General features: G+C 41.4%; 1 protein-coding gene across 1 annotated transcript in view; it reads left to right on the forward strand.

Annotated features, from left to right (window-relative positions):
- The window catches only part of LOC127636499 (interleukin-6 receptor subunit beta-like), a 40,141-nt gene that overhangs the window by 11,415 nt on the left and 14,935 nt on the right, over positions 1-13,791 (forward strand). Inside the window, exons 2-10 of the mRNA XM_052116993.1 lie at positions 1,453-1,527; positions 1,669-1,974; positions 2,712-2,865; positions 3,613-3,782; positions 3,886-4,040; positions 5,617-5,776; positions 5,923-5,999; positions 6,225-6,456; positions 11,889-12,083. Of these exons, the coding sequence (XP_051972953.1) occupies positions 1,473-1,527; positions 1,669-1,974; positions 2,712-2,865; positions 3,613-3,782; positions 3,886-4,040; positions 5,617-5,776; positions 5,923-5,999; positions 6,225-6,456; positions 11,889-12,083 (1,504 nt within the window). The 5' untranslated portion in view covers positions 1,453-1,472. The remainder of the gene's footprint in view (positions 1-1,452; positions 1,528-1,668; positions 1,975-2,711; positions 2,866-3,612; positions 3,783-3,885; positions 4,041-5,616; positions 5,777-5,922; positions 6,000-6,224; positions 6,457-11,888; positions 12,084-13,791) is intronic.

A 13,791-nucleotide genomic window follows, 5' to 3' on the forward strand; every position in this document is an offset into this window, starting at 1 on the left:
TGGTGAAAGATATTAGACTTCTTTACGCATTTTTCGCCATCCGTTGCGGAGCTATTCGATTTTGCATATTATTTTTTAAACGTTCATTTGTGTAGTTCATATGACCACTTTACAATATTTCAATAACATAATTTATTTTGTAGCCTGTGCTGAAGTTAATTGTGCTGCTAATTATAAGTGAAATGTTAATGCCGAGTTTCGGTCTGAGTCCCGTTTTCTTGTTCCTTATTTGTTGTTCTTCTATGTTTTAATAAATGTGTGTTATTCATATTCACCTTGTTTCTTTCATTTGATTTGACATTATGGATTTATGGCCAAGGAAATGTTTCTTTAAAAGTATTAACCAGACGAAAGTTATTTGACGTTCGCTGGTCTGGGTTTATCTTAAACTGCCGCTTCAGTGTATACAAGAGCTATGTAGGCCTATATAAGAGCTCTGGATTCTGGAATCTAAACACCACATATGTAACGGCCAATGTGGTTTCAGGAAAGGTCGAAGCACTACAGATCAACTTATTTTCTTGAAATATATTCATGATGCCTTTACCAGAAAAGGACACATTGTAACTGTTTTCTTTGATTTGTAGGTAACCTTCATAAACAAGGACACAAGGAAGTATCCTATCAGTAACCCTCTTCAGTATTCAAATAAATAGCATTGCAAAAGTCATTGGTTCTGATGACCTCTGTAGTTTATACGTAGATGATATTTGCTACAAGAGCAAGTACATGAATTCTATTGAGCAAAAAATCCAATCGAATATAAACAAAATAAACTGCTGGTCAACACAGAACAGTTTCAAGTTCTCACAAACAAAAACCATCTGTATGCATTTATGTCGGCTTCGTTCGCTACACAATGAACCAGAGCTATTTATGGATGGAGTTTAAAGTTGTTAAAGAGAACAGGTTTCTTGGTATCACTTTTGACAACAAACTGTCTTTTATTCCTCACATTAAATCACTAAAAATAGAAATGTTTTAAAGGTTTTATCCAAAACCAAAAGGGAAGCAGATAGCTCAACTCTTATGAACTTGTACAGAACCATGGTACACTCAAAGCTGGACTATGGAAGTATCATTTAAGTATCAGCTAGGAAGTTATACAGTGGGTACGGAAAGTATTCAGACCCCCTTAAATTTTTCACTCTGTTATATTGCAGCCATTTGCTAAAATCATTTAAGTTCATTTTTTTTCCTCATTATTGTACGCACAGCACCCCATATTTACAGAAAAACACAGAATTGTTGACATTTTTGCACATTTATTAAAAAAGGAAAAACTGAAATATCACATGGTCCTATTTTTAAAATAACTCCTCCTTGTTTTATATTGCAAAGTTAACATTTTTGTTGTGTGAAGTAACTTCATTCAACAGTTTTCTCAACTTATCTTTTTTTTACAGTGTGTTTGGACGTATAGCATGAATATCTTATCTGCTCTTTTTTCAGATTCCAATCTAGGGGTTACAATGGACTCTTCATTTCATTTACTCTTAATCGTGATATATTTGCAGTATGCTGTAGGTAAGTTGTGCAATCAGTCAAATAACAGTTTAAAAAAAACTTGTGACCCATCTGAGGATTTGAAAATCACTGAATGGTTCCATTAACTATGTTTATATCATGTTAATTGTTATGATGATCAGTGCGGTTTTCTCCACATAGGTCAGTCCAGCAGCTGTGTCAAAATACTTCCAGACTCTGATCAGCCGATTACAGTTGAAGTTGGAAAAGAGTTCAATGCAACCTGTCACCTGCTCAAGGGGTCCCGCTACACCACCGACGACATCGAATGGTTGTTCAAAAATAAAAGTGTTCCAAAGCAGAATTATGTCAAAATCAATGAAACCGCTGTCAGTGTTACAGTTAACATCAGCAGGAACATGAACGGCTGGTTGAAATGCAGTGCAGCTAAGAAGTCCTTGTCATACGAACCGTCATGTCTCTACGGAATCTCCCTTATTGCAGGATGTGAGTGTTTTAATGTGTCTAGCCCATCAAATGTTGCTTTCTCGTTTAAAGCATTTTTCATTCTTTTACTCTAGTCAGGTTCTAGTTTTGAACACAAAACTTGGAAAGTTCATCTAACTATGAGAATTCTGTCATCATTTGCTCACCCTCATGTCTTTCCAAACCTTTATGATTTTATGTGCAACATAAAAGAAGATATATTCTGAGACACGGCAGCTTTGTGTGAGGAAAAGTTTAAATCATTAGTAGCTGAATTATGATCTTTTCAAATCTCATTAGCACTCATGTTCAGTTCAATAAAGGCACCAGGTTTGAGATCACTGTCAAATGCCATTGGTTCTATCGCATTGTGTCTTGACAAACTATATTTGAAATAAATGAATATTGAGATTTCAGAGACTTCAGTGAAGGATAAGAGACAGAGTTATTCTTAATGTGGGACTATTCCTCACACACAAGCTATCGTATGACTTAAGGAGACTTAGAATTGGTAAATGGTGACAGAATGTTTGTTTGAATAACTGTCCCTTAAAGATATTTTGTGCAGGTTTTATACTATTCTTTTAGAAATGTGGGGAAAAAAACAATTGAACCCTTTTATGGTGAGCAATGGAAAATGCCAGCCAATTTTTCCTTCTTCAAATGGATTTTGATAAGCTGACAAAATATTTGCCAAAGAGGCATTTCTAAGAAAATTTTAAATGCAATCAGCCCTTTTCTTTTCTTATGACTTTCAGACCCACCGTTGGTGCCGAAGAATCTTACGTGCATTGCTGTGCAAGAAGGCAAGGCTATTTCCCCTAAATTAAATTGTTCTTGGGATCCAGGAACGCGGGACCCACTGCTCGACACCACATACACTCTTTATGCCCACATTTCCCCTTCAGAACAGTAAGTATTGGACATACCAGTGTTATTATCAGTAACGAAAACCAAATAAAAACATAAAAAAATCTGTAATTATGTACTTACCCTCATGTTGTCTTAATGCCAAAATGAGATGTTAGGCAGAATGTTAGCCACATTCATCATTCACTTTCATTGCACCTTTTTTATACAATGGAAGTGAATGGTATACTTTCAGCAACCGTAGTTTTCTTCTGGAGGTCTCCCATCCAGGATCACACCCACTCAGTACTGATAAAAATACATGCATATCATCAAATAAATCAATCATAAATATAGCTGCAAGCAGCAACTTCTGGACTTTTATGTTAGATTTAGTGTTTGATGCACAGTACGGTTTTTATTTCAAACATTTACAATCCGCATCATTAAACATGAAAATGCCACTAGGCAGCGATGGCACTCGAAGGCCCTGAGAAATGTCACACTGTTAAAAAGATCTCATTTAAATCAGTCCTGAAATACTCAAACTAAAATAAGAACTGAAACTAGAAAATGCTGAAAAAAACTAAGCCATAGAGTGAAAACTAGCAAAAAAAATCAATAAATTGAAAGAAAAAACTTTAAATAATTAAAAGTAACAACACAATGAATAATTCTAAACTTTCTAAACTAAAGTTTCTTTTCTTTTTCCTTTAAAAGTGTTTCACATTTTTCTATTTGAACTTTTCTGTCAAACGTTTTAAGTGATTCAAATTAAGAGCAACTGTGTGTCTATTGTCTTTGTTTTAGAACTGTTTTAGAGTCATTTAACACCAGCTCTACAGGTCGTCTTGTAAGCAGTTGTACGGTCAACCTGCAAACGTATCCCCATCATATGTATTTGACAGTGTGGGTGGAAGTGAATAACACGCTGGGCTCGGTGCACTCAGACAAGCTCCTGAGAGATTCCTCATATTTTGGTATAATTTCAGCTGTTACATTCAGAATTGTTTTTTGTGCATAATCTGTTGGTGTCTGTTGCTGTAGTTCATTTTATTTTATTATTTGTTTTTGTGTTTGTAGTGAAACCAAGCCCACCGTTTCATGTACGAGTTCTCAGTGAGATTAATTTCTCCACGTCTCTCATGGTTACTTGGGAACCTCCCCTTCACCCAGATGTTATGGAACTCAGTTGCATCATCAGATACTGCCAAGCAGGCTTCCCCGTTTGGACCGAGGTATAAGAGCCTGATTCAGTTCATATTTTAAAATGTCACTGTATAAAATCATGGATCTCACAATGTAATAGAAAAGGTATTTTTGACGGTTTGTTAGGTATACACCGAAGAAGTAATAATTATACTTTTTTCTGATGCAATCTCTTGTTTTATGTCTGATATCAAACTTGAAATTAGATCAACATTCTTTTGTTCAAACAATGCAGTAAAAGCTTGAATTCTTTTAGTCTTGAATTGAATTATTTTGCTGTCCTAAAGCATATTTTTTTTAACTCTATAAACAAACAAAGTCAGCGGACATGGCCATTAAATTTTGGTATTTTTGATAGGCTGGTCAGTTTTGATTTAAACATTTTGAATTAATGTATTTAAACCCCAAAAAATTAACCAAAACATTTCTAAATTCAAATTACATTTCAAACGAAACCAAAATATAATCAAAATAATGAAGTGGTCAAAATGTTTTTATAAAACAGCCTTTCCAAATCCAAAAATGTTACCCTCTTCAATTTTTCAGCCGGCCCTTTTGCAGTGACTTAAAATCACTCTGATAACATGTGGAAAATTACAAAAACAAGTCAGATCATAAATACAATTGTAAATATTAAGGTAATAATTATAAACATAATTGTAATAATAATATTACCTATAATAATAAATGAAAAAATAAACCATGAAGTTGCCCCATCTTCAAACTGAATTTAGACTTTTCTTTGCTGAGAACATCATAGTGCATGGACCTATTTCTCAGGAAAATAGCAAATTGCATTTTGTGACCAAGTCTTTAAACAATCAAGGCTGAGTCCATAGCAATCGCTATGAGTTGAGTCCGAATGAATGTTCATGAATCTATATTATAATTGTAACCGTAAACTCAACATTAATATTTTAAGCTTATTTTAACCTTCACAATAAGAAAAACTTAGCAGTGAGCCTACCAGCTGAAACGGGGACATAATTACTTTTTTAGAGATTTGTCAATACACTGGTACCCACCTCTTAAAACCATCACTGGTCACTCTATCTCTGTAGTAACATTGAAGTGTATTGATGGTTGAGCCTGTATGCGTAGGTGTGTGTGTGTTTGCTAACATGGCGAAACCTCTGGCTGCATCTATGACATCAGGGGGTGCTACAGCTGAATGCAGACAGAGATGTGTTCATTTATTTCTGTTTCTTTATTTCTTTATTTTTTCATTGCATCACAAATGCCATGGACTCAGAAAAATATCTGAAGTCTGAAAGGCTCGAGACCGAGTCAAGTCCGAGTAAAAATGCAAGTCCATTAAAATTGGACCCGTGATTCGGACTCGAGTCTGAATTCAAGAACCCCAACTCTACACTCACAGTCTGTGCACATACACACACAGAAGCGCAAGCACTCCCATTAACACCACTTGCGCTTTATGCTGGTGGGAAAATTCACCTAGAATTAACGCTCTAATGAAAATTGAATAAGACGTTGCACGTGGTCGTACCCGTAGTGCTGCTGTTTGCTCACTCAAGAAAATAGAGCCCTATACTTCATGTTTTATGTAACATACTGTTTTAATTATGAATTTGCTTATGGTTTTAGGTGCCTGAAAACTTGAAGCTGTCCCATACAAAGTCCTTCAGACTGCAGCCCCTGCATCCGTACACTGAGTATGTGGTGCAGATGAAATGCATTAAAAAATTGCTTGAAAGCTACTGGAGTGACTGGAGTGCCAATGCTACAGAACGCACCACAGAAGCCAGTATGACACGATTTATATGCTCTGAAATGTTTTTATTTGGATTGCTTACAGATAGATCCCGGAGTTTGATCATAAAAAATAAAAAAAATTCTAAACACTGAGAACGAGTCATTGCTATTCATCAAGTCACTTGTTTTTTTTCTCAGAACCTGCAAGCAGTCCAGATCTGTGGAGACTCATTCAGCTCACTACTCATAATAGAAACGTCACTTTAATATGGACGGTAAATTCCTTTTTTAGAAGGATATAATTATACCTGTCTATTTATGTCAATTGATTTCTATTGAAAATAAAGATGGATACGTAGTTTTACCTATTTTACGGTTGCTAAAGTCTAGAATCTAGACTTGTGATGCATCATTGGTCACTTGAAGTGTTGACATTGTTTGAAATTTCATTGATGACTACAGGTTAAATGTTAAACTTTTTGTGTTGTCTTCTGTTGCAGGCTCCTGTGCAAGCTAATGGTAAAATACTGCGCTATGATCTAGAAATCAGTCAAGACCGTGAGATGTTTGAAAGACGAGTTGTTCGATTAAATGAACTGGAAAACTTCAGATCACATCACACGTATTCCATGGATCTGCAACCAGGAAAAATGGCCACTATTGAAATAACAGCAACAAATTCAGCCGGAGTGTCACCTAAAGCAACTTTATTAATTCCCAGAACAGATAAAGGTATCAAAAAGACAAAAGTGTATTTTAATTTTTAGGTGAAGAAAGTGATAATATCAGGCTACAAACTGAAAATTGTAAATTTAGATCCCCGTCTGTCGCTCAATTCGATGTTGTGTCGAAGAAGCGACACTATGGGTCTCTCTTGAGCGCCGAATATGCCTCTGATCTATGAAAAAAGGCCAATGGGAATTAGGCAGACAGTATTTGCATACCTCGCTTACGGGACATACGGGTATAAAAGCGGAGAAATACATCGTTCATTTAGAAATGTTCTTCGGATCCGACGGTCGTGTTGCAGTCAGCTGTGAGTCACACACCTGGTCCTGTTTCCTCTGAGGCTTTGCCTGCTGTTGGATCTACAGCGCACTTCAGCGGCTTTTTCCATTCTCTGCTATCACACCGAGGCAGCGTTTGTGGGTGATTCATGTTCTCACTGCGAGAACATGATCATGGCAACATTGCGGTCGCAGCTCGCTTTCAACAGAAAGCACACCATTCCAGCCGTGCCCCGCATTGCTCCTCCTTCCCACGGGATTGAGGATGGCGATGGAGGCGATCTGGGGACGTCAGCGGGTGCAGCTCCGCCGGGTACGCCCCCTCGGACCACCTGCCCCCCGGCACGCTCGTTGACTCCCGTCCGTGCTCGAGGTAACAGCGGCTCGCCTTACAGCCAGCCTGCCTATTCTCTAGAGCTCGAGGTGGATGAGCTTGCCACTGCTTCGGAGAGAGCTGCGTCTGACGCGGATGAATCCCCGCGCTTCCTCAACGCCCCTGTCTCCCTGTTCGGCCTCTTTACCCAGCAGTTCTCCGCGGTGAAGAAACAGACGGAGTCCATCTCGCATATCCTGCCCCGCTGCAAGCCTGCCGCCATGGGCCATGCCCCATCTGCACGTCGAGGGCGTCCTCCTGCGTGGGGCTGCGGTACCCACATTCTCAATAAAATAGCTATTTCTGCGCAGAGATTTGGCATGTTCGGCTTATACTGCGGAGAAGCCCGCAAAGGGGGGGTGGGGTCCTGGCAAACTGAATTGCGTAACCGAGTCGAATGGTCCGGGACAGCCAGCGTGACTGGTTGGGAAGTGAAAGCCACACATCCAAGCTCCGTGCTAGGGGCACCAAAGGGACGATTTGGTCGGAGGGTCCGCTGGACGCCGCTACAGAACCACCTCCTCAGTCACTAACCCGCCCCCTGCCAGGTGTGCGGAGCATGGTAAGTGCTTCTTTTCTCGGCACCAGAGCCTCGGGATGCTTCTGCGTCTCCCGACACCATACTACCTGCTCCACCCCGCTGTGAAGCCCCACCGGGTACGTCCCTTTGGTGCCTCTAGCACGGAGCTTGGATGTGTTGTTTTCACTTCCCAACCCGTCACGCTGTCTGTCCCGGACCATTCGACCCGGTTACGCAATTCAGTTTGCCAGGCCCCCGCCCCCCTTCGCGGGCTTCTCCGCACTATACTACTCTTCTACTCAAAGACGCGATAGAGTCTGTCCCTCCAACCGAGATGAAGAAGGGTTTCTACAGCTCTTACTTCATCGTACCCAAGAAAGGCGGCGGCTTACGACTGATCTTGGAATTGCAAGTTTTCAACCGGGCCTTGCACAAACTCACGTTCAAAATGCTCACGCAAAAACACATCTTAACTTGCGTCCGGCATTTAGATTGGTTCGCAGCGGTAGACCTGAAGGACGCATACTTGCACGTCTCAATTCTGCCTCGACACCGACCCTTCCTACGGTTTGCGTTCGAGTATGTCCAGGCTTATCAGTACAATGTCTACCCCTTCGGCATGTCTCTGTCCCCTCGCATCTTCACGAAAGTCGCAGAAGCATATCTTGCCCCGCTCCGAGAAGCCGGCATCCGCATACTCAATTACCTCGACGACTGGCTCATACTGGCCCACTCCTGAGAGTTACTATGCACTCACAGAGACCAGGTGCTCAAGCACCTCAGCCATTTGGGGCTTCAGGTCAACCGAGAAAAGAGTTAGACTCCATCTCAATGTTAGCACGTCTCTCCAACGAGCGTGCACAGTCAGTGCTGGACTGCCTCGCCACCCTTCAGGCCAGGCACAACGGTCCCTTTAAAACTTTTCCAGAGGCTATTGGGCCATATGGCATCCTCCGCGGCGGTCACGCCGCTGGGGTTGATGCATATAAGACCACTTCAGCACTGGCTTCAGACTCCAGTCCCGAGACGAGCATGGCACCACGGCACGCACCGGGTAACAATCATCCCCGCCTGCTGCCAGACATTCAAACCCTGGACAGACCTCTGCTTTTTACGGGCAGGAGTGCCCCTGCAGCAGGTGTCCCGACGCGTCCTGGTCACGACCGACACCTCCAGATCAGGTTGGGGCACCGTGTACAACGAGCACGCAGCCGCGGGTCATTGGAAAGGGGCCCTGCTGCACTGGCACATCAACTGCCTAGAGTTGCTGACTGTTTATTTTGCTCTGCGGAAGTTTCTCCCATTAGTTCGAGACCAACATGTCCTAGTCAGATCAGACAGCACCACCGTGGTAGCGTACATAAATTGCCAAGGCGGCGTACGCTGACCCGGTGGAGAGTGGAGGCTTCACCCCCAGACGGTTCAGCTGATTTGGGAACTATTCGGCAAGGCCCAGGTCTTCTGTTTGCCTCCAGAAGACCTCCCACTGCCCGCTCTGGTATGCCCGAACAGAGGCTCCCTCGGGGCAGACACGCTGACACACAGCTGGCCCTCGGGGCTGCGCAAGTACGCATTTCGCAAGTGCTGCTTGTTCGCGAATTGGTGTTCTTCCCAGGCTGAAGACACACAGAGGTGCGCAGTTGGTCAGTGCTCCTATTCCTGCAGGAGAGATTGGAGAGACGCAGTAAACGGCAAGTCTCTGGGTAAGCACGGCTTAATCATAAGGTTCCTTAGAGGCGCCCGGAGGTTAAATCCTTCCCGGGCCAAGCCTGTTCCCCTCCTGGGATCTCTGAGTGGTCCTCACAGGCCTTCAGAGACCCCCCTTCAAGCCACTAGAATCAGTTGGATTCAGGGCCTTCTCTCTAAAGACTGCCCTGCTGATCGCGCTCGCCTCCATCAAGAGGGTCGGGGACCTGCAAGCGTTCTCTGTTAGCGACACTTGCCTGGAGTTCGGTCCGGCAGACACACATGTGATCCTAAGACCGTGACCGGGCTACGTGCCCAATGTTCCTACCACGCACTTCAGAGACCAGGTAGTGAACCTGCAAGCGCTGCCCCGGGAGGAGGCAGACCCAGCCCTTTCGTTGCTGTGTCCGGTACATGCTTTGCGTACCTACTTGGACCGCACGCAGAGCTTTAGACGTTCTGAGCAGCTCTTTGTCGGATTTGGTGGACAGCGTAAAGGGAACAGAGGCTTTCCCACTGGGTGGTGGACGCCATTTCATTGGCCTATCACACCCAGGCCGTGCCCCCCCCTTGCGGGCCAAGCACACTCAACAAGGAGTGTTGCGTTCTCGTGGGCACTAGTTAGGGGCACCTCCCTGGCAGACATATATAGAGCAGCGTGTTAGGCAACACCCAATACCTTTGCGAGATGTTACAATCTCAGGGTTGAGTCAGTATCGTCCCGTATTTTCTCAGGTCCGAGCCGGTAGAACTCGGTAACACAATGATGGACTGGCCGGGTGGATCGCTTGCACCTAGCACCCTTTTCCTTGGTTGAGGTAAAACCATGTGCTTTCTCTCCCAGGAGATTCCGTATATTCGGATCCCTGGATGATTCCTCCCTAGCCCTGTGGGTCCTCAATTCGGTAAAGGAATTCGCTGACCCAATCCACTGCAGGTACTCAAATCTACCCTGTACTGGAATAGGTGCTCCACAGGTCGGGACTCCTGCTTGGACTCCTCCTGTGTGTATTTTCCATGGTATGGTCCCCTTGCGAGTGGACCCGCATCTCCCTTAGGCAGTTCCAGCTGTAGCAACTCCCCTCTCCTTGAGGCTGGATGTACCACCGTGCCATGTTTCCACATGTGACCTGAATGGCCCATGTGATGTATTCGCCACTTTACCTCCCTGTCTCTGGGCAGGTGTGGTCTCTGCAGGGTCTTTTCCCCCTGAAAGAATGGGAAACTGGGTAAAACCCCCTTCCCACAATGCGTGTAATGGCCCCAGCTGTTTGGCTCTATGCGAGAAACATGGAGATAAAAGAGGCCCGGCTAGGCTTGTTGGCATTTGTGGACTTGAATCGTCCCAGGTTGGCAGGCGTCACCTTGTTCCCCTGCTTAGGTTAACCAAAAGGATTCCGACTACTTTTTATGGGGCGTTGGGGAAGGGTATGTGCAGTCTGACACAACTGGTCGCCTTTGCACGTAAAAAACCTGCCCGCTCTTGTGTCAGCAGTACACATAGACGGCTCAGCGCATGGCGTGATTTGAATTGGACCCCTAGTGTCGCTTCTTCGACACAACGTCTCGTTCCCTCCATCAGGGAAGGGAGGTTACATCCGTAACCTACACATTTTATTGCATCCTTCATGCAGCCTTTTGAAATGTTTAACAAAATGTTAATTAAAACAATAACATGTAAAAAAATTAAAATTCAAGCGCAAGTTCCATATAGAAAATAGAGATATTTTTTGTTTTTTATGTTATAACCGATATATTTTATAATCAACATATAATTTTACACAATGGTTACTAAATAATCAGTAGAATACAGACTACACATATTTTAATAAAGTGAATCATATAAATTATACAAATCACAAATATATATAAAAAAATATATTTATACGATTTTCAAATCACACAACAAATTTGCATAAATATAATTGTCTCTTTTAAACTACTATTGTGTTTTAAAAGGTTTTGATAGTGTTTATTGCTCTATGATAGTCAAAGTTACTGGAATAATCATACAATCTAAGAAAAGTGATTAACAGTACATACATCCACCCAAGAAAGCATACCATCAGAACTATTACTAATGTTTATCTCAGCCTATGACTGTTGCTAACTTAATGCCTATTGGCAGATCGACTACAAAGACTACTACACATCCCACGTGAGTTTATCTGTGGTTTGCACTTACTGTTCAAGCTACATATGTCGTATCTGTAATGCATCTCACGTGAGCATAAAGGTCTGTTATAGAAATGACGTATTATTATTAAAGTGAACAATGCAAGGAATATGTTATTTAACCTGTGCACACCGCTGTTTCTTGTTTAATGCACTGTAGTGATGTTTTTGAGTGCTGTTCTTAACAGACCCACCAGGACTCTTTAACTATAACGGTCAATCTCTAGTAGAAATGGTTTACAGTGTCTGGTATGGAAGAACTTGACTAACCTAAACAAAACTCAGACCACCATTGAACTCCTTTGAGATTTTTTAATGTCATGTCCACATACTTGAGAAATTTGCGATCTAAGCAAGGGGGAATGTATTGGTGTAAAATCGGGTGTGGTTTGTGTACCTGCAGAGCTTCCTGGTGTGCACGATGTCAGCTGGTCGGTGAATGATGGACAGCTGCAGGTGAAGTGGCTGCCCCCCCCTCTCAGCAGCCTGCCTGTCTCTGAATATCTGCTGGAGTGGGTGAAAATCCCACTGAGAGAGTTTCAATCAGATACACACTGGCAGAGAGTTCCTCCACAGGTCAACAGGACCACACTGACTGGTACCCACCCCACATACATGCACATCTTCAAATGTGTGTTCTAATCTTCAAGGAATATTCCAGGGTCAGTACAAGTTAATCTTAATAGACAGCAGTTGTGGCATTATATTGCCACAAAAAATATTTTTTTATTTGTCCCTTGTTTTTTTTTGTTTTTTTACAGAAAAGGAAAAATTGCTGTTACAGTAAGGCACTTAAAATGGAAGTGAATGGGTCCATAAACGTTAAAATACAAATTGTTCCTAAATTATAGCCACAAGATATTTTGTGTGAAGAAATAATTTACTGACCTGGTGAGTGTAGTTATATCCCATATCACAACTTTGTTGCCATGACGATGCAACACCTGTAAAAAAAAAAGTGATTTATCACACTAAAATCACGAAGAACAGAATGTATTACACGAAAGGCATGTAAACACAATAATGTTTATTTCTTGTGGCTATTTTTTTTAAACTGAGTATTTTACAGTTATGAACTGGCCCCATTCACTTCCATTGTTGATGCCCTTCTGTAATGGTTTTTTAAACAAACGTGGGACGAGTTCAAAAATGTTGTGATAATCAATATTATGCCACAAATGCTGTCAATTGAGCTTTACATGCATTGAACCAATTTAATCAAAATGTGAGTTTTGTTGACATGGAGGTCTAGTGTGCTCCTAAATGTTGACCAAATTAACCTTTAGCAGATACACAATTAAAATTTAAAGTCTTTTTTTTTTTTTCTTTTCAAGAAAAACAGACCAGAAATATTAACGACTCAATTTTGATCAGATTTTTGTCCAGTCAAATGTTTAATCTGTCAACACATGACAGAAAACTGCACTAATCAAGCCATTTCATGGGTTCATTAAGAATTGGCAGATTCTCTGCAGATGTTAACAGAGGTTCTTATTTATACAGTATAAATGTCTTAAAGGGATATTTTACCCAAAAATGAAAATTCTCTCATCATTTACTCACCATAATGCCATCCCACATGTGTATGACTTTCTTCTGCTGAACACAAATTAAGATTTTTAGAAGTATATTTCAGCTCTGTAGGTCCATACTATGCACGTGAATGGGTGCCAAAATTGTGATGCTCCAAAAAGTCAAGTCATTTTTATTTGTATAGTGCTTTTCACAACACACATCGTTTCAAAGCAGCTTTACAGAAAATCATGCATTAACAGAAAATTAAACTGTAATATTTATAAAGTCTTAGTCATCATTGTGTAGTTTGATTAAATATGATTGTAAATTGTGTATAAAAGTAAATAATTAAATAATAGTTGTATTAATAACCCCAGTGAGCATGCTGAAGGCGACTATGGCAAGGAACACAAAACTCCATAAGATGTTGATTAATGGAGAAAAATAACCTTGGGAGAAACCAGACTCACTGTGGGGGCCAGTTCCCTTCTGGCTAACATCATGAATATAATGTAAATATTACTTATGTATTGTTAAAGTCATGGTTTAAAATGATTAAACTAAGTAAGTGTTAAGGGTCAGTGTTTAAAAAAAGATTTTTTATGAACTGTAAGATTAATGAGTAATGTCTTTTGAAGTCCATCCTGGATTAACTGCAGAAATTCACATATGCATTGTCCTTTGTTAGTTGGCTGATACATTTTTTTGTTGGCAATTCATTGATAGTCTGTGTATTCTGTTTCAAGAGTGTAGTCCATCATTAGACTGAGGTGATGCGGGCAGAGATATGT

The sequence above is a fragment of the Xyrauchen texanus genome, chromosome 44, assembly GCF_025860055.1.
Source record: "Xyrauchen texanus isolate HMW12.3.18 chromosome 44, RBS_HiC_50CHRs, whole genome shotgun sequence".
Taxonomy (NCBI): domain Eukaryota; kingdom Metazoa; phylum Chordata; class Actinopteri; order Cypriniformes; family Catostomidae; genus Xyrauchen; species Xyrauchen texanus.